Raw genomic sequence first — 18,557 nt, forward strand, 5'->3', positions numbered from 1 at the left:
CTCAAGTCTATAAAAGAGTGATTTTAAAATTTAAATGATATGGTCTAAGTCTGAAATGCAAAGGTTAAGGGAATATTAGAAGGGCAATAATTCTATCTGATTAAACTTTTATCTAAAGTGACAATAAAATGTTCAAAATGAATTAAGGACTTTATTAACAGATGCAGAGGCTCTATAAAAAGAGTTTGAAATCTAAGTACCAGAGAGGAGAGGTTTTATTTTTTTTTGTCTGGATGGAGGTGATATTACTATAAAACTTTAATCTTATTGCCATGCCACAGTGAAAGTAAAACTGTCAGAGGTAATACAGCAAATCAAGACTGCTTTCTCTCCCTGCTCTGTTGCAAAGGCCTCTTTCCAGAATATAAGAATATGCATGTTCTGTGTATGGCATTGTTCCTATAGGTGACAGACACGTGGACAGGTTATGGGCTGATGATTCACCTGGGCTTCTGCTGGTTGCAACAGTCCCAAGGTGGTAAGTACAGGGAAATTATATGGACCATTTCAAATCAGTACTTAGCCAAAACTGGTGCTGTGTCACCAGGGACTCTAGAGAACATTTCAGCCTCTCCAAAACAGAATTCACTCTTTCAGGACAGTTTTAGACATTTTACTTGTTTATTAGTACCTGTATGTAGTAAGAGGATAACAATTTCCAAGCCCTTGAACAAAGGCACTTCACTACTTTAGAATGATCAAATTTAAGCCAGCCATAAACCTGTGGAATAGGATAAAAAAACCAAGACTTTTTCTGAAAATTATTGCTAAATGCTAGATGTGATTTAGAGCATGGCTCAGCTCCATCAGGGCCTTTAGCAGCCATGATTTCGGCCATCACTAATTTTCCCTTCTGTTTTGCTGCTGCTAAATTCTGGTAACTTGGTTGCCTTGGTGATGGCTGCAGTGCCTGTGGGAGATGCACTGGAAGACATCCTGCTAAGTGGTTTGGCTTTTCTGGGAACTCTTGAGCCTTTTGCATGTTGGCAGGAACGCTGTGATGGCCACCTGTGCCTGTCCCACCACCCTCTGACCCTTCAGTGCCAGCACTGGGCACAACCTGGCCCCCAGCCTGCCCCTGTCACACCCTCCACAGGAGGACCCAGGGCTCAACCTCTCTCAGCCCCCACAAAGCCCCATCATGCTACAGCTGCCCCCATTCCCTGCTGAGGAGCCCTAAAGGCACCTTTGGGGTTTCCCACATCCTCCTTTGGCCCTGCAGCATCCACAAGAAAAGCACAGCTCCTCAGAAGAGCAATCGACTGCAAATTGCCAGGGAATCTAGGATGTCAAACAAATATTTTTCTTTTCACAACAGAACATAAATATTTGGCAGCACATTTAATTTAAAAAGTCTAGAAGTTACTCAAAGAGATTGGCGAACATTGCTATGATGTTCGTTTGCTTCCTAAAATGTGACCAGTCACAGATGGCTTAGTGTAGGAAATATTAAATAAATTTTAAAGTGTTGTCTGGCTTGAACACAGATTGCATTTACACAGATATCTTTGTTGGTGGGATGCCAAGATGGTGTATTGGTTCAAACATGACCTTAAACAAAAAACTACCTTATCAGGAGCTAATGGAATATTCATACTTAAAATCTCAATGCCTGATAACATCTGAGAATTAATTTACATTTCAACACTGTTATCTTTCCCCCCCTCTTTCTGTATTTCCGTTCACAAACAATGGAAAGTATCTGGGTTTGGTCAGCAGCAACTTTTAGGTTTTGGGCATAATAACCATTACTTTTTACATCTCTGAAGCAGTTGAAAAAACTCCTACCGGAAAAAGGTTAAGTGACAGGAGAATCTGGAAGGCCACTCAGTGTTAAAGAGTCAAACAGCAAGGATGCAAATACAATGAGCTGCAGCATTAAACACATTAGTAGACTAACTTCAGCAAGAAAATAAAAATCAAAACAATACAAAGATTTTTTTCGATGGCCAGCATCTGCAGGAGTACATTCCTATAGCGACTAAAGACTATCGAATCTGTGCTCTATAACCTCACACCAAAGAGGTCACAAAGATTCTTGGTTTGTTTCTTTCCATAAAGCTCTATTTTTAACAAGAACAAAAACCTTTGAAACATAGGCATGTAACAAGAATGGCCACCAGTTTCTAACTGCCTGCACTTCCTGCACTGCCTCAGAGAGCTGCGTGGCAAGTCTGCTTTGACACTTACAGCATCAGGTTGGTGTGGAAAACCTCCATGGTGCTTCTGTGTCAAATGTTTGTCAGGAAACAGCAGCCAGGGAAAAGCAGGGACAAGCTGTGCAGATTTTGTCACTCATTTTCAGCAATCCAGATGCCCCATGAGTTCCATGCTCACTGACATGCACGGTGCCATCCCTGCCTAACCCCGACAGAGGCATGGCAGAGATGGGTGCACGCTGCGGGACCTCACTGACCACAGCAACCTCTCAGCTCCTGTGAAGGCTGTACCTACCAGTGCACAATTATCTCTTGTCCCCAGCAAATGCCACAGCGTCAGAGTTAAGCTATAATCTGGTTTTCCTTCTGCCCAAAATATCTCAGTGGATTATTTATCTCTTCTCTCAATATTGTACTTGGACCATAGCTTTGTAATCAATGCAGGTGAGATGAAACAATAGTCTTACAATTTGCTTTGTCCCAATGTGAGTACCAAACACTCTCCATACTCTTAAAATCAAGAAACTTTTTCTCCTGTCACCATTCCCATTTGTTGTACTTTCCCGACACTGGCATTAGTTTTTTTCCAACCAGAAATCTCCCAAGCCCACTGGGGTTTCTGTGTGCGTGATGGCAAGTTAAACAGTTTCCCCCACTGCAAACAAACATCACATGCACACAAATCATGTCCTGGAGTGAAGAGCAGAGGCAGACACTAGAGGGAGGATCGACTCACAGACTGAGCTTTTGCCAGAGCAAATTCCTTGGAGTGTGGCTTCACCAAGGAGACGGCTCAAGTGGCATGCTGCAAGAGCCTGCTGGGCTGCCTAGCACTCAGGCTTGCAAATCACTGTCTGGACTGAAGGAAGAGGGCATCTGGAATTGAGAGTGAGCAAGACAAGATTTTGCTGTCTTCAAGGCTGCTCAGGGAACCATCCTTGCTAAATCCAAACACACCCATTCCAGGACAGATTCAACTCTGTTACTCACAGGTAGTGCAGCATGCTTTGCCAGCAGCTCTGCAAAGGGGCACTGGTAAAAATAAGCAATACTTAATGGTTTGTTTACTTCAGTGAGTTCCAATTTTTTTTATGTCTGGACACTGCAGTGCTTTAACGTCACTGCATTAGAAAGGACAAAGCTCCATAATACACAGATCTGATGGAAACACACACCTAAATTACAGGTCCCGTTTCAAATACATTACAGCCTTTTCAGAATAATTGTCTTCAGCAGTTTGTATTGACAAATAACTATGCAGGGTTACAAGCAAGCAGTAGGACTACTTGGAAAGGAAAACTGTCATGGTACCTTCCACCCTCCTGGGTTTTCCAAGAGCCCTCACTCAGCTTTCAGATGCACGTTTTTATTCCTGTCCAGTCTCTAAACAGCAGTGATTGGAAGAGGGGAAGAAAAGAAAGGTAGCTCCTTCACCTCAAGATCCTGGCAGGCTGACCTGAAAATAGGTAGAAAATTGGGGCATGGAAACCCTGAGCTGTAAAGTGCAGGATGTGTTTGTGGTCCTGGACACATAATTCAAGCTCAGAACTGGAGCAAGCAAGGCTAGAAAAACATCCCTAGGTCTGCCCATGCCTAGACCTTAACCATTCCTAAGAGTTGTTTGTCCTGCCTGTCTTTGAAGGCTTCCAGCAATGGAGACCCATGATCTAAACAAACTGCATTTAAACTTCTCAGGGTCAGATCTCCATCTGCAATATGGAGACAACACAGTTGCCTTTCCCATAGACTTGCTGTTTACCAAGAAGTTTTTCAGAGACAAAGACTTTCATTCACTGACACACCACAGTGAGAATTTATTACAGTGATATCTCCAGATGTTGCTTGAGCAGCAGAGGGTGAAAGCAGCAAGTAGTTCACTGAGGAGGTGGTGAAGAACAGATGAAAGAAAAGAGATGAACACTGTAAACACTGGATATAACTTGCCAATATCCATCTACACTTGACTGCAAATGAGGAAGATACTACAAAGATGTTATTTTTTCCTTATAAGCCATTTCTGCTAACTTGCAAAGGCAGCAAGCTTTGGGATACATTCCATAGGGAAAGTTCAACACACAGCTAAAATCCATTGCTAAATGACTTCACCATCCCCTCTACTGTAGCATGATCCCTAAGTGAATCTATAGTCAGGAACCATAAAATCCCATTAGTCCTGCAGAGAGGGAGACTATTTTCTGACAGTTGGTCAGTGGAATTCACCCTGTGAGGCAAGAAATTCACTGAATGGCAGCAGCTGGTCCTTCGCAGTATCATCTTTTCAGTCACTAAGAACTCTTCATTTCCCATGATATAGTTTTTCTAGATTATACATGTCAAATCAATGCTTAGTTCATATAATCAAAATATGAAAAATGCCTCTAATTATAAAAGCACAAGGCAGAGACAAGACTACGATTCAAGTTGTTATGGCTGCCAACACACACAGGAGGAAAGATCTGGATTCTAGCAAGTCATCACAAAAATCCCAAGTAAGCCCAGGTGTGGAAGAGGACTCATCACTTAATATGGACACATTTTTAAATAGGGGCCATGAAAAGGAATGAAAAGTGATCCATACCTAACAAAACTTTGCACCACGAAGACTTCAGTGAATAGTTAATCAGCACTTCATGCCCAATCTTCCAACACAAATGTATCTATTAAAACGCTGTCCAGCACTATGGTACTTTACCAAAAATATCCCCCTTGTGACACTGTTCTCATTGGTAGCATCAAGTTGCTTTACCTCCACAATCCATAGCTGGTCTTCCTCTAAAGCAACACTCTAGTCAGCTTTCTGGAAAGTCAATTACACCAAGGTATATTGGTCTCAGAATCCATCACCCAAGGTGAGCCCAGTGCAATTCTTGGCAGGGCTCGCTCTCATGTCTTCCAAGAACACTATGAATTTTCCTTCTTACAGGCTTGATTTGCAGGCTTCTTGTCCTGTCCTTGTTGGACAGCAAGATGAATTGGCCCTGTCTTCTTTAATATGAGCCTCTGGGTCTCTACAGAGGAGTCTCTGTAAAGCATTACCTCATCATCTCATGGTACACTTTCTCCCCTTTCTTTATAATTCCAGTTTAGAAAGGAGGTTATTGACCTCTGCTGACTCCTCCACCCATCCGCCCCTGCAAAGGAACCTTTTCTCTTGCCTTGTGACAAAATAAGAGGCATGACCCATCCCCTGTAACAGCTGGTAGGCCACTGAAAAAACAGATGCAGTCTTCCAGAGGGTCAGCTAAGTTCAGCTGTCCCAGTTCTGACAGAAGCTGCTTCATCGACATATTCTCTCACACGTTTTTGTACCTCCTAGACCTGGACTCCTGGAAGCTCCAGGTGCAGCTTATGTAATAGCATCCCATCCTCCTCTATCTGTGTCCTGATTGCACAAGAACATTTACCACTCAAAGTAGTAGAGTTGAGCTTATGGCCACTACTCCTCCTCCACCTTCTGTCTCTATTTTTTATATCAGCTGTTGCTGGGTGGTATCAATAGAAAGGGCTGTTACACTCTTAAGGGATTTACTAATTTTTCACTTTTACAAATGATCAGTTTATTAGATGTAAAAGATTTCCCTTGACATTATGTTTTTTTCATGGAATTACCAACTGGGCGCAGACTAGCAAAACTATCAATGCTAATAATCAGCAGCCTGCGAGCGAGCCAAAACTCTGGACCTGTTTTGTGGCTGCTGTGCCCATGGACCACTTCTATTGAGGGTAAGAAATACCCAGGGCTGAGCCTGCTGCTGACTGGCACAGCCTAGCTCCATCTCTGTGCCACAGGAGCTGAGCCTTAATGCTTTTCGATCCGCGGGTCACAGGTTCAGCTCCCTGCTGCCGATGACTCACACAGGAGCTCCGAACTAAAACTAGCAACACCAGCTTTTTTCTAGGAGAGGATTGAAGAGCAGCATTGATCTCAATGAAATATTTCGAGGGCAGAAAAATTCCACCACGCAAAGAGTGCGTGACTTCTCTTTAGTTTATTTTATATTTTTGTTCCAGTTGTCATTTTGAATTCAAACTCTTTGGAAAGCAGGCATAATAGTCTTAATGATCCCATTGAGCAGTTTAAATTCAAATTGTGGAGCACTTGCAATACCATGCTGGCAGCACTTTCCATAAATTACTCTCAAATTCAATACGTTGCTTGACAAAAACAAGAATAAAGGGCTTTTTACTTTAAAAAGAAGAAAACTTGTATCATAAAAAAACATCTTTAAATTATAGTTTCTCTTTTCTGGTCCAATTTAAATTGTTACATAGTTGCTAAATTAGTGCTGTAATCCCTCCTTACAAATTGCAGAATTATTTTTAAAAATAGATGTAGTTTTACTGCAGGGAACAACCTTACACTTTAAACCCTATGTGCTGCAGGAAGCTGCTCTTGCACAGCTTTCAACCAACCACACTCACGTGCACACAGGGCGAGGTTTACAATACCAGTCACATTGAAGCCAATAGCAGTCTCACCAGAGATTTCAATGAGCACAAATTGAGTTAACACTGACATTTTAGAATGATTAGCAAATTTAAGCTTTCCCAGGATGTTCCATGGCACCGGTGGCACACATTGTAACATTTCTTAAAAGCATTTCTCTTGTGTTCTGTTCTGAACTACCTTCTGCTACTGAACTACAGCCACTGATAGGCCGGGAAGTTAGAAGACTTTAAGAGGAAAAAAACCCTCAAAGATATACCTTTTTCTGCTCACAAAACAAATAACCGGGGGGGTGCTGGGGGGAGGTGGAGCACTATGATCCCAAGTTCAAAGCTGGGGAACAGAAATAACCAGGACAAGACTCCCATGCATAATTCTTCTTCCTTCAAGCACTTCCACAGCTTTCTTTACTATGAAAATATGAACTTCACCTACAAAAAATCCTTATAAGTGATCTTTGGGGATGGGTTTAAGATACTGTCCTCAATATCTCACAGTGCTCAGCAGAAATAGGAAACATCAACCCCTGGCTCTCCACAGGGCTCTGCAGAGCATACCCACCATTTCCCCTGGTCTAGCTTGACAGAAATGAGAGTTTCTTTCTTCTCCTTCAATAAATCCTTCACCATTTCTAGCCCACCACTTCTCTGAAGTCTTTCATCTGACCCTGGCTATTTCTGCTATTTCCCCTACCCAGTCCCACCATGGTCCTCTCCCCAGGTGGGTCACATTGACTGGGACACAACAGAAGAAAGCCTGAGAGGCCAGGAGCATCAGCAAAATCTTGCTGCTTTCTGCATTAACTGCAGGAGCTGAGCCCCTCCCAGCCCTCACCTCAGAGTGCACATCTCCAGCTGCCAACCACCAGACTGTCAGGAGAGGGGAGTAAGAATGGAAGAAAATTTCCACATCCTGGAGAAAGTTATCAGGACATCAAAGAACACCCCATTCACAAAACAGCAGCATCACTCTTGCCAGACTGGTGTGTCTGGTTAACCTTGTGCTCAGTCCTTACGATAACACGGTATTTGGACAGCAGACAGCTGGCACTGCTCAACATCTTGCTCTTCAGTCTTTTATAACAACAGTTCCACTGATATTAGGCTTAGCCTTTTCCCTGCTCTCAGTCCAGTGTTAAAATCTCTTCAACTACTTAGAGGAAGCAAACCAAATGTTCTTTTGTCAGTAATTTGCCCTGTAAGGGAGGGGGGAAATATACTGATAACATAGTGCAGACACGGCATTCATCACGTGCACAGCAGTGCACTGGTTACACTGGAAACTCTATCATGGTATTTCAAATGTTAACTTGACTGTCATCATGACTGGGAAACATCTGTTTCCTATTAACACTTTAGTTTTTACAGTTGCTTTTAGTTCAGCAGAAGAGTCTTAATGGAGAAGACTGGTACTCTTTTAGAAATAACATCAATAATGAAAGAATCCTTGGATGCAGAGCAAAACCAGCAAACACATTGGCAACAGAACTCGCTGCACTCAGAAGATGTAACAGGAAATTATAGTGATGGGCTTTTGGGTGGGAGGATTTTTGTGTGAAAGAAATTAACTCTGGTACTCAAATTCCCATTAAGAAAAATAATTCTTTTCAAACAGGTGATTGATTTCCTTAGATGTTAATTCAGAATTTTGGGGAATTTCATCTTAATTGGATCACTGATAAATAAAACCAGAAACAAAAACAACAAAGAAAACCCCTTCTGCAGGCTATTTAGGCTTGGTACTGACTAACCAGTAATTAAATACAGCTCTTCACAGAAATCTTAATTATGGCTTCACTACACCACAGCTAAGAAGAGTCACACAACAAATTGAGTAGATTAGCCAATTCTAATTGTTTAAAAACATTTATTTTTATTTTTGTGCATAGTTTTTGTGTGCATAAGGCCACAAGTCACACCAGTGAATTATTAAAAAATTATCTAAGGCTTCAAGAATTTATATATCACAACTAGGCCAGTGTTACTAGGCAAGTATTTGTTTATTTTCTTTATATAAATTAAGCCTCTATGACTTGCATAAGAGGTCAAGAGTTTTTGACTTGGGAAAATAGGGATGTGTGCTGGAAATCAGTGTGAATTAGGTAGACCAGAAACAAGTTTCACTGAATTACTCACACTTACACCAGCTGAGAACCCTGTTTTCTCAGCTGGCCACTGCCATGAATTAGCTGTGCTGTTTTGGGCCAGTCACATCTGCTGCACCTTCCATGGGAATTCAGCTCCGGAGGAATTTGAGTCAAGGTACTTCAGTCCCACTGAGTTTCTACAGATCTAGGATTCCTAGTATCCAAGCTATTTTCTGATACAGGGACTTTGGGAAACAAAAAATACCCCACCCACCTTCAAAAACCAAACACCAAAAAACCCCCCAAAACCAATCAACCAACCAACCAACCAAAAAGAAAGGGGAAAAAACCCCAAACCAAACCAAAAATAATCTGAGGCCACAATTCAGCAGAATGTGGCTAGACAGGCTAGATTTTAAGCAGGTCATTAAGACTCAGAGTTCAGGATAACTGCATCACACATCTAAAGGCATCTAAAGACAAAAGCAGTCAGACTGTGCCTCATCAATTTAAGGGTCTCATTCATCTGCAAGAATAAGTTGCAAGCCTAGCTCAAAACCTCAGTGTACTTAAGCATTCATTCCTGCTGTAGCCAATGCAGGCTTCATTCCACTGAAAAATCAATGAGACATATGCTCTAGGACACAAATTCCTCAGGCCTAAAGCCAGAGGATGGCAGAAGCCTAGATCCCTTGTAGATCTGGCTTTCAACACAGCACAGTCCCAAGCTTTCTGAAAGACACTGAGACATAGGCTCCCAGCACTCGTTTCTTCCACATTTAAGAGTTTAATATGTGCTTGGGTTTTTGGTTGGTTTTTTTTTTTTTTCTCTTTACTGCATCAGACTACCAGCTTCCTGCTTCCCATTTTCTCACTCATACTACCAGCTGCCCAGCTACATATATGTAGCCCCATCAGCATTGCCATCCTTCCCCCTGCATGTGCAGCAGCAGATGGATCCAGACGTGTTTTGGGTTAACTCCATAACCATGTTTTTGTGGACTGCATGGATAAACATTTAAAGGCCCCTTCTGGTTATATAAAAGGAAGCTATTAAACGTTTACTCTTTCCTCTGTACTCAGAGCTGCAAAGCCCTATCACAGAACATACAAACGCAGATGCAACCAGGCAATTATCGTTCCTTTATCCCTTAAATAGATAGAAGATAAATTTGAAAGAAAATGAGGAACAGAATCCTTCTCCCTTTCCTTTTTTATCCTTTTATCTCCCAATGTAGGAAGTTTACTGAACCCTTGCCAACAATTCACTCAGGCTAATGAAGTGTATAAGTAATGGGATTAAATAATCTTAAACCATTACTACAGTGGCTAATGCAGATGTTTTCCCAAACTAAAGCAGATGAGTGGTGTAGAATGCGTGCTTGATTTAAAAAAGAAGAAAAGAAAGTATCAATCTGCAAGCAGATGAAGTCAATTCCAGCCTGAAGTCAATGAAATGTTTAATTCTAGTTACATAAAGTTGCTCCAATTATATTATGAATGCACCTTCCTAAAGTCTTCAGTGCTTTGCACGTGGTTAAACTTGCCACAAAATGAAACTTAAATTTTTTATGGTGCAATCATTTTAGTGCAAACAAAAATAGAAATTATTTAAAAGGTACATATTCCACCAAAAGACCATTTAGCTTTTAAAATCAATTTAACAAGGCCCATCTATCACTGCCATTGTAAGTAAGACACAATCCGCCCTTTTTATATTCAGTATTTCTGTAACAATCTCACTGTGAAGGCTCTGTAGAAATAGAGAGAAAAATGAAATATTAGTGGCATTTTCAGAAATATTTTAGTATTATTGCTCTAATTATCACTGGAATGACAGAAATGTCAAGAAAAACATCAATTTTTACTTTCAGAAGTGTAAATCCAATTATCCAGCATTTGTAAGAACTCAAAACTGGAAGCTTAAAGACAGATCTGTCAGTGTTTTAAGAATGTTCCAGTGCTTTTCTTACTCTAAGTTACGAGGATAATCTTTATATACTGGATGCTAAGGTCAGATCAAGATAAAGCCTCAGGCACATTATGGGATGTTTCTTTAATTTGCACCTGTACAACTGGTTCCAGCTACTTGTTATGGGAGTCTCTTAAAACGTGCAGCTCCTCAGAGCAACTGCTAATTGTTTGCTTTAAGACCTTGTTGGAGGCATGAAATGAAATTTTAGGGTAATGTAAGCTTCAAAAGACATCTAATCCAAAGACCCTCAGTTTAGTAGAAAGTCTTCCATCAAGCAAGGCAAAAGTCTTGATTTTAGAAATTTTAGCGCTGTCTTGCATCCCACCTCCTTAATCTTATTGGGCACACAGTCTGTAACCATTTTGGTATCAGAGTTCTCAACAGAGAAAGCTAAGAACCACACTACTGCTAAAAAATGACTGCGTAGTCTGCTCCTTACAGAGATGAGACAATCACAAAACCCAGCTCTTTCTCCTGCTGTGTCCACTTCATTTCAGAGGAAAGTCAGACCAGGAACTGTAATTCACCCAGTAAGTTGAAAAGATCAGAGTTCTTCTGAAGACCATAAAAAAACCTGTTGCTCATGGTACTGCCATGAGCAGGGTTGTGAGATTTTAACTGTAAGGCAACTCCACAGCAACGAAAGAAATAAATGTTTCCCATGTCTGTGCATTAATATCAGGGCACAAAGAGGAACAGGTACTCACAATGTAGCAGGGTTCACAGTAGGCTTTCTTCTCCACGGCATAGAAAGGCTGTCCCCTCAGCTTGCTGCTGCACTTTATGCAGGTGAAACAATCCACGTGGAAGACTTGGTCCATGGCTGTGCAACCGGTGCCCTCTCCGACAACATTCTCCCCGCAGCGGGCACAGCGCCCTGTCACCAGAGGGAAAGGACAGGAGTCAAAGCAAGGCCCTCATCCCAGCTGCACCACTCCACTCACCCGTGGCTGGTGAGGAGGACGTGGAATTCAGTCCAGAGAAAAGCAATTTGTGCTACTGCTGGCAAAGATCCAGTGCCCCTGGAAGGCACTCTGGTGCTGGTCCATATGAAAAGATCTAGAAAGGATTGACACTGGCTCCCAAGACAGCACTCATGTCAGTTGTGCTGTAAGCCAACAGTCATTGTAAGGATCTTCAGCTCCAGATACAAACCACTCAGCTATCTTCTAACCCAGCTCCTCAGTTAGATGGGATAAACCTGTGCCTTAAGCCTTGCTTCCACATGAAAGGATTTTGTCATAGGAGGCCTCATAAAGCTGCCTAATGGCAGCACAATTTAAAAAGTTTTTGCTTGTATAGCTTAAACCAATTCTCTCAATGGAGCCAATTACTTTTTTTTCTGTTCAAGGATTAATACAGATTAAGATATTCTGTCTATTTAAAGCACAGAAACTATTCCTAAAGAAACTGATGTGTGGATATTTTATTCTTACCATCCTTCAAGAAAGGTGTATCAGAAACTGCTGGTAAAGACTCTAAGTACAGACAAGCCTTAAGAGCTCTGTCTGATTCTGAAAAGGGTCCTTAATGTCAGACACAAATGCATAACAAAAAGTCTGTAGACAGGCACTTACAAAAGGCTTGCTGCCTTGTTCAGATTGTTGCTAAAGATGCTATGTGGCAGATAGTTTTAAAGTGAAGACAAGATTTCCTTAGCTCATGGGAAAACATTTCCCTAGGGAAGACTGTGGTGCAGAGGTGATGGAAGAGGTGGGTAGAAGGCACACCTTTGCCGTTTTTCTCTGCCATTTGGGTTCTAGAAAATGGAGATAGCCCCTGAAGTTCTGATGTCCTTACGTAACAACTGATGTTGAAAATGGAAGGCATTAAGGACAAGGTCAGCCACACTACACAGGAGAACCCCACCAAAGGTAACAGAGCTACTATGATCTGAGGCATTGCCCCACTCAAAATGGTACCCTCCAGTTTAAGAATAACTGTGGTAACCCCAGCCTTGGGACCCTGCACTTCTTGAAGACTTCATGGGTGGAGTGGTGTGGTCAGTGAGCATGGGAAGGCAAGCAAGAGCTGAGGAAAGCAGACTGAGTTCAATACAGAATTATTCATAAAGGCATATAGAAATAATATGTACCTGATAATAATTACATAATCCAGTAGTGATATAATTCTCTCTCATACCTGTTCATTGGCCTTTTCATGCAAATACTGCACATCTTCTACAAGTTAGACCTGTCTTGTCATCTCAAGAGTAGGACTGCTGCCCTTCACTGTGAACTGACAATGTCCCCACACTCATGACTTCTTTCCTGCCTGTCCCACACTCCAGCAAGCTACATTCAGGGAACAAAGCATGTAAGCTACTTTTGGATCCCTCAGGATGTGGCAGGATGATATATATACACACATTTGAGATATATTAGGAAAGCTTGGAAAAGAACCCAGATCATTACGATTTGCTACAATGGTATAACTGTAGTTGGCTTTATACAGGACAGACAGTTCCTGACTCAAACAGCTCCCAGCCTGAGCAATGTGGAAGAAGAACTCACCAGATGAATCCAGACAAGTCTGGAAATCCCCCAAATGGAATTAATAATGATGTATTTAAACTTAACTCTCCTTAGCATTTGTTCTTAGGGTTTTGATTGTCACTGTTGTGCTTTAATCACTCCACTGTAACACTTCTAGAGAGGACTCCTTTTTTATAAGCAGAAAAGGAATTCAGGTTTCCCAGCATGGTAGCGAGGCTACAGAGTGCAGGGGAAGAATGGAAAAAACCATGAGGGCTAGGAAGAAAAAAACCCAAACCCACTGGAGAGAACCACAGGATCGAGCACTGCACTGAGAAGGAGGCAGAAGACACCTCCTGTGTAGCACAGGAGAGCCCTGCTGAGCCCTGGTGTGGACAGCACAGAGCTGCTCCAGGGCCTTCTCCAAACATCTCGTGTAGCTGGGCTGTAATATGAAGAGACGTCTGGGGAGCAGTTAATATCTCTATATATAAAACATGAAATTGAAAGCCATTAGTGTATTACTTTACACAGTGTTTTTCCAGAGGGAATATTCCGCTGAAGAATTTATTTTCCCTAGTGTGCCATTCTGTGATCATCCGGTATTATTTTTATGAGGCATTTGGACATGGAATAATGTAGTGTCTATGCAAACACTTCTCAGCTTTCTTTGTTAACATCTGAGCAGAACATGTGGGAATCTTTTCTACCCCTCCTTCCCTTCTCACACTCATAATTTAGCCAGCTCTTGTGTGCTTCAGCACTTATCTTCTTCCTTGACCAAGGCATCTCTCCATTTGCAGAAGAAGCTGTCTACATGGAGACCATACTTATGGCTGCACCTATGCCAGGAGACGTGGGTCTGTTTCCTAACTCAAATATCTACTCCTGTAATCTCTGACAAGTCACTCAGTGCCTTTGTACCTCTGTCCCCTCTTTGAGCAAAGAGGCCACGGAAGTACAAAGACATAAAGACATCTTCTCTGCCCCCCCAACGTGCCCTGAGGCTACATTCCCCCATGGCTCTGAGGTATTCCCCAACTACACTGCTGGTGGTCAGATACAAACCAAAGAGTAGCACAACATGAGTCTTGGCCAACTTCTCCCCTTTAAGTTCATTTCCTGAGGCTTTCCTTCCTCTTTCTGGGTTTTTCCACAGAAGATTCCCACTGAGGCAGCAACAGACTTAACCTGTCTACATTTATGAGAAGCACAGTTTCTGCTATTAAGTACACAGACAGAAATACTCCCATAAACTCTCACACAGGAAAGTTTAAAGAAAGCTTCCCTTTTTGTAAGTTTATATGCAAATTATAACACTGTGGCCTTGAGCAAACCATGTTTACCATGAGACATGGCCACTCCAGAAAGAATCAAAACACAAGCTCTGTGCCTAGCAACTCTCCCAACTGACTCACTCACCCAAAAGGTAAAAACAAATAAGCCAAAATATTCAAATTTGGGAGCTAATATTTGGGTGGCTGGATCCACTTAAAGGCACATGGGCAAATACACAACTGATCTGGTTTGCAGCAATGTGATCACTGGAGACTGCACCTTCTGCAGATCTTGGTGCGATCTGGGAACTCACAAGGCTTCTGCAAAAACCTGTCTCTTCTCCCAACTCCTGCAACTCACTCAAATGTAGGTGAAAATGGCTATTAGCTTCAAGTGTTGGTGAAGGAGGAACTGACAAGCAGACAGGCACATGCACACAGGCAGTGTGATTGCACAAGCCTCATTTCCTTAGAAAACCAGAAAAACCCCACTAAAAACAATGTATCTATCATTATGCCTGATAAAAACAAAACAAAGGTCTGCTTTTCCTCTGTGCCAGTTACCAACGGCGAAGGTATTTGTGGTTGGGCTCACCACAATTAAGTGCCCACACATGTTCCCCATTTTAATATTTTCACACTGTCTCAAATAACCCAGTCCGTTGTGTGCAGAATACCCATGAGTGAACACAGAACAAGTTGCACTGCTTATTGGGAAAGAAGTAGCAAAAGGCAAAGTTTGCAAGACTCAAGAACAAACAGATTGCACAAAAAAGATTACACAAATAATCTAAGAGAAAAATAGCAGGCAGCGTATTACAGTAGAAACATGGAACAACGTGACCCATTTGCTTTCCACAAGCAGCATTTAAAAGGCAGCTTAAAGACAAAGGACAAAATTAGCACTAAACTGCATGAAGATGAGAAACTATGTCATTTCAACATTCTTCTTTGGCCCCTTCAGCCCTTTTTAGATCCTTTTTCAAGATCATTTCAGCAAAACTAGAAGGCGATATGTTGGCAGCAAGCCTGGGAGACCAGAGTCCTCTATTTTTGCATGAAAGAGGTTCATAACCTTGGCCATGCTGTGACCTTCCTTCAGCCCAGCCTGGCTGCCACATGGTGGTCTTACCTTGGGGGCGTGTACAGAAGTGCCCGCAGAGGCTTCCCTGCTCAAAATGCCACAGTTAGTGAGTGCATTACACAGAAACACTTCAGCAGCTGAAAGGATACATCAGCTGCTATACTCTATTCTGAAACCTCCTCATTTAATGTCTTCTGCTGTGTAAAAAATTTGAAATATTGTGAATCTGAAGGAAGGGGGGGAAGCGAGAAGAGGAGCTCATATTGCACACGATGCCATGTTCTAACTTCTTGTTTTCTCATTACTCTTATTACATGGTTTTTGCCTATACCACCACAGATCCTGTCTGCTCAGATTATAGAATAGATCCATTCTGCTGGGTATTGGAAAAACCCAGAATTCAAAGAAGGGCTTGACTGCAGGAGTTCACAACCTAATACAAGCAGTAACAACTAGATAGTGATAGGAAATAGAAGGAAACAATCAGACAAAACCAGTCAGCAAGGGAAGCTGTGGTCTCAGCACTCTAAATGTTTTACTGTTGACAAGGAGTCTGTAGACAGCACAGCAAAGGAAAAGGTTAAGGAAGAATTTGAAAGAGGACCCGGAGGGAGTTTAAAGGAAGTTTAATGGAATGCTTCTGAAGAAAGGACAAAGACAACACAAAAGAGAATGTAAGTGCTTGAAGGTTGAACATAGCTTCAGATGGGAAGGATGAGTTGGTAAGTCACTAGAGAATACTAGACGAAGAAGGGTGGGAATAGGTCATTACAGGTTGTGCAGGTAAAGACATGAAGCTTCTGTTTGATATGAGGCAAAAATGAAACCAGAGGAGAGATGTTTAGGAGTTGGATTCGATGATCCTTGTGGGTCCCTTCCGACTCAGGATATTCTATGACTCTATGACTAAGAGGCAAAAATTATCTGGCCCAAGTTAAAAGCCAGAGAGTTATTTCTGCAGCTAGTTGAGCATGAATAGAGAGAAATTGCATTTTTTTGAAAAGGATGTTGCAGAGATTCAAGGTCACTGGAGCTTGGATGCAGGTTTTAACTGTGAAGATGAATAGGAAACGCCATAATCTGAGTTGTTACTCAGCAAAGCTCTTCAGATTTGGCCAGAAACTGAGCACAATGTGGAGATGAGGACTTAGGCACAGGGTGTCCAACCTTATCTGGGATATGTATCACTTTTAAATGTCAGATTAAGAACATGAGCAAATGGGACAAACATCCACCACTGAAGATGGATGATGGAATAGGTGCACGTCATACTAATCCTTATGGCTGTAATATTCTGATAGCAATCACACTGGAGCTGAGGATAAAGGCAATGTAACTCCACACAGGGGGCTTGAGATGCTCCTGTTTGCACATCCAGGGACTTCAGTAGCCTTTTCTAGGCTACAGCATTATTTTTCTGTCCTACCTACTTAGACATTAAGCCATTGGCAGCACCATTGTGATGTACAGTGCCTAACACAGACAATTCAGGCAACTACAGATGCCAAGAGCAGAGAAAGCAGAGAGAAAATGCGCAAACCTCTCCACAAAAGGCTTAAATTCATGAATTCAAAGCATGCATTCTATGTAGAGAAGAGATAGGGGATAATTTTCTGATAAAAGCATCAAAGTAGGGAGGTTCTGCATTTGCTGAAACATGGGGAAAAAAACGTTGACATCTCAAAAAACTCGGCATGATGGAAAAAACTGTTTCTCACCTCACCATACAGTGGGAATACACCACAAGGTCATATCCTCAGTGCCTATCAATTACACAATTTTCCTTGATCAGCTAAGTGTATTCCTCGGCTCTCACTGCAGCCCTGATACACAACGCAAGAAAGAACTAAAAAAACACAGCACACTGCCTTTTCAAAACGGTACCAAGAACACTTTGAAAATAGATAAATACATTGAACAGAATATCTCACTAAAAGTTCCCCCAGCAGCCTCAAGACAGCCAGTATTTCCGCTGTGTTATTTTTCTAATCATTTCTGTTTAGAGTTCGCCAGCAAATGCATTTTAGAGATTCATGACACATTCTGCTTTTGGATGGCTTTGAATCAGCTGGCAGTAAATGTGGAAAAATCATTATTCCTAATGAAGAAATATTGATGACAAAACAGCATTTCGAGGACAACGTTGACCATAAGTCAACAATGTAAAAAGACTTTCCCCTGTCTCCCTCCTCTCTCCTAGTGACTTTTATCCAAGGGTTTTCAAGCATTTCCCAAGCACATGGGATTCCTCAGGACACCTATGTCAGACAGGCAGAATTACTCCATTTTAAGGGGACGCAGGAGCAGAAATTGATTATTGGGATAACAGTGTAACAGCAGACCTTAACTTAGTATACCCTAATCGAGTTAAGTCTCAGTCAGATCTTCTGCAACTCAGAAGTACCCAACAGGTTCTGGGTTCTTTAATTCATCCAAAAGGAATAGAAGTGGGATCTCTGATCCACAAGGGAGGGTTTATGTCCTTCTACAGTGCACAGGAGGTATGTGTCTAACTGATTATGCTAGACACAGATGTGTTGATCTTATTTGTCCCAGAGTGATTCTGACATTTTGGCACTCAGGGCATTGCAATAATGGTACAGAGGGAAACCCAAAGGCATTTTGTACATATTGTAGAAAACTGTATTATTTAGCTCATCTTACCCTTGCCTTCCTTACCTACACTTTTTTTGCTTTTGAACTCAAGACTTTTCACTGAGTGGGAAGCCCTTGGCAATGGTTTATTGTGCCAGGATCCAAGCTTGAAGTGTCACCATTTGACAGTAGCAGGCTGTATGCATCAACTGTCTTACACAGCCTTTGGACATGAGACAGATCAATCTTAATTCCCTCTTCTTCAGCAGACGTCAGAAAACACAATCTTTCACAGTAAACACAGTTTCTTGCTGCAATGTGTGCCTGAAACACTTCATAAATTAAATCCAAGGCCAATGATTTAATTACTGTGTCCTGGTTATTCTGCTTTAACTGTGTTCCACTTGTACTCCAGATGTACAGGTCCCTGCAGTGACCTACTTGTCATTTGTACTGTACA

The 18,557-nt window shown here is 41.8% G+C and overlaps 1 protein-coding gene across 1 annotated transcript in view; it reads right to left on the reverse strand.

Moving 5' to 3' along the window:
* The window catches only part of LOC102034991 (lipoma-preferred partner homolog), a 123,107-nt gene that overhangs the window by 40,701 nt on the left and 63,849 nt on the right, over positions 1 to 18,557 (reverse strand). Inside the window, exon 3 of the mRNA XM_031055338.1 lies at positions 11,375 to 11,544. Within this exon, the coding sequence (XP_030911198.1) occupies positions 11,375 to 11,544 (170 nt within the window). The remainder of the gene's footprint in view (positions 1 to 11,374; positions 11,545 to 18,557) is intronic.

This window comes from Geospiza fortis, unplaced genomic scaffold, assembly GCF_000277835.1.
Source record: "Geospiza fortis unplaced genomic scaffold, GeoFor_1.0 scaffold172, whole genome shotgun sequence".
Taxonomy (NCBI): domain Eukaryota; kingdom Metazoa; phylum Chordata; class Aves; order Passeriformes; family Thraupidae; genus Geospiza; species Geospiza fortis.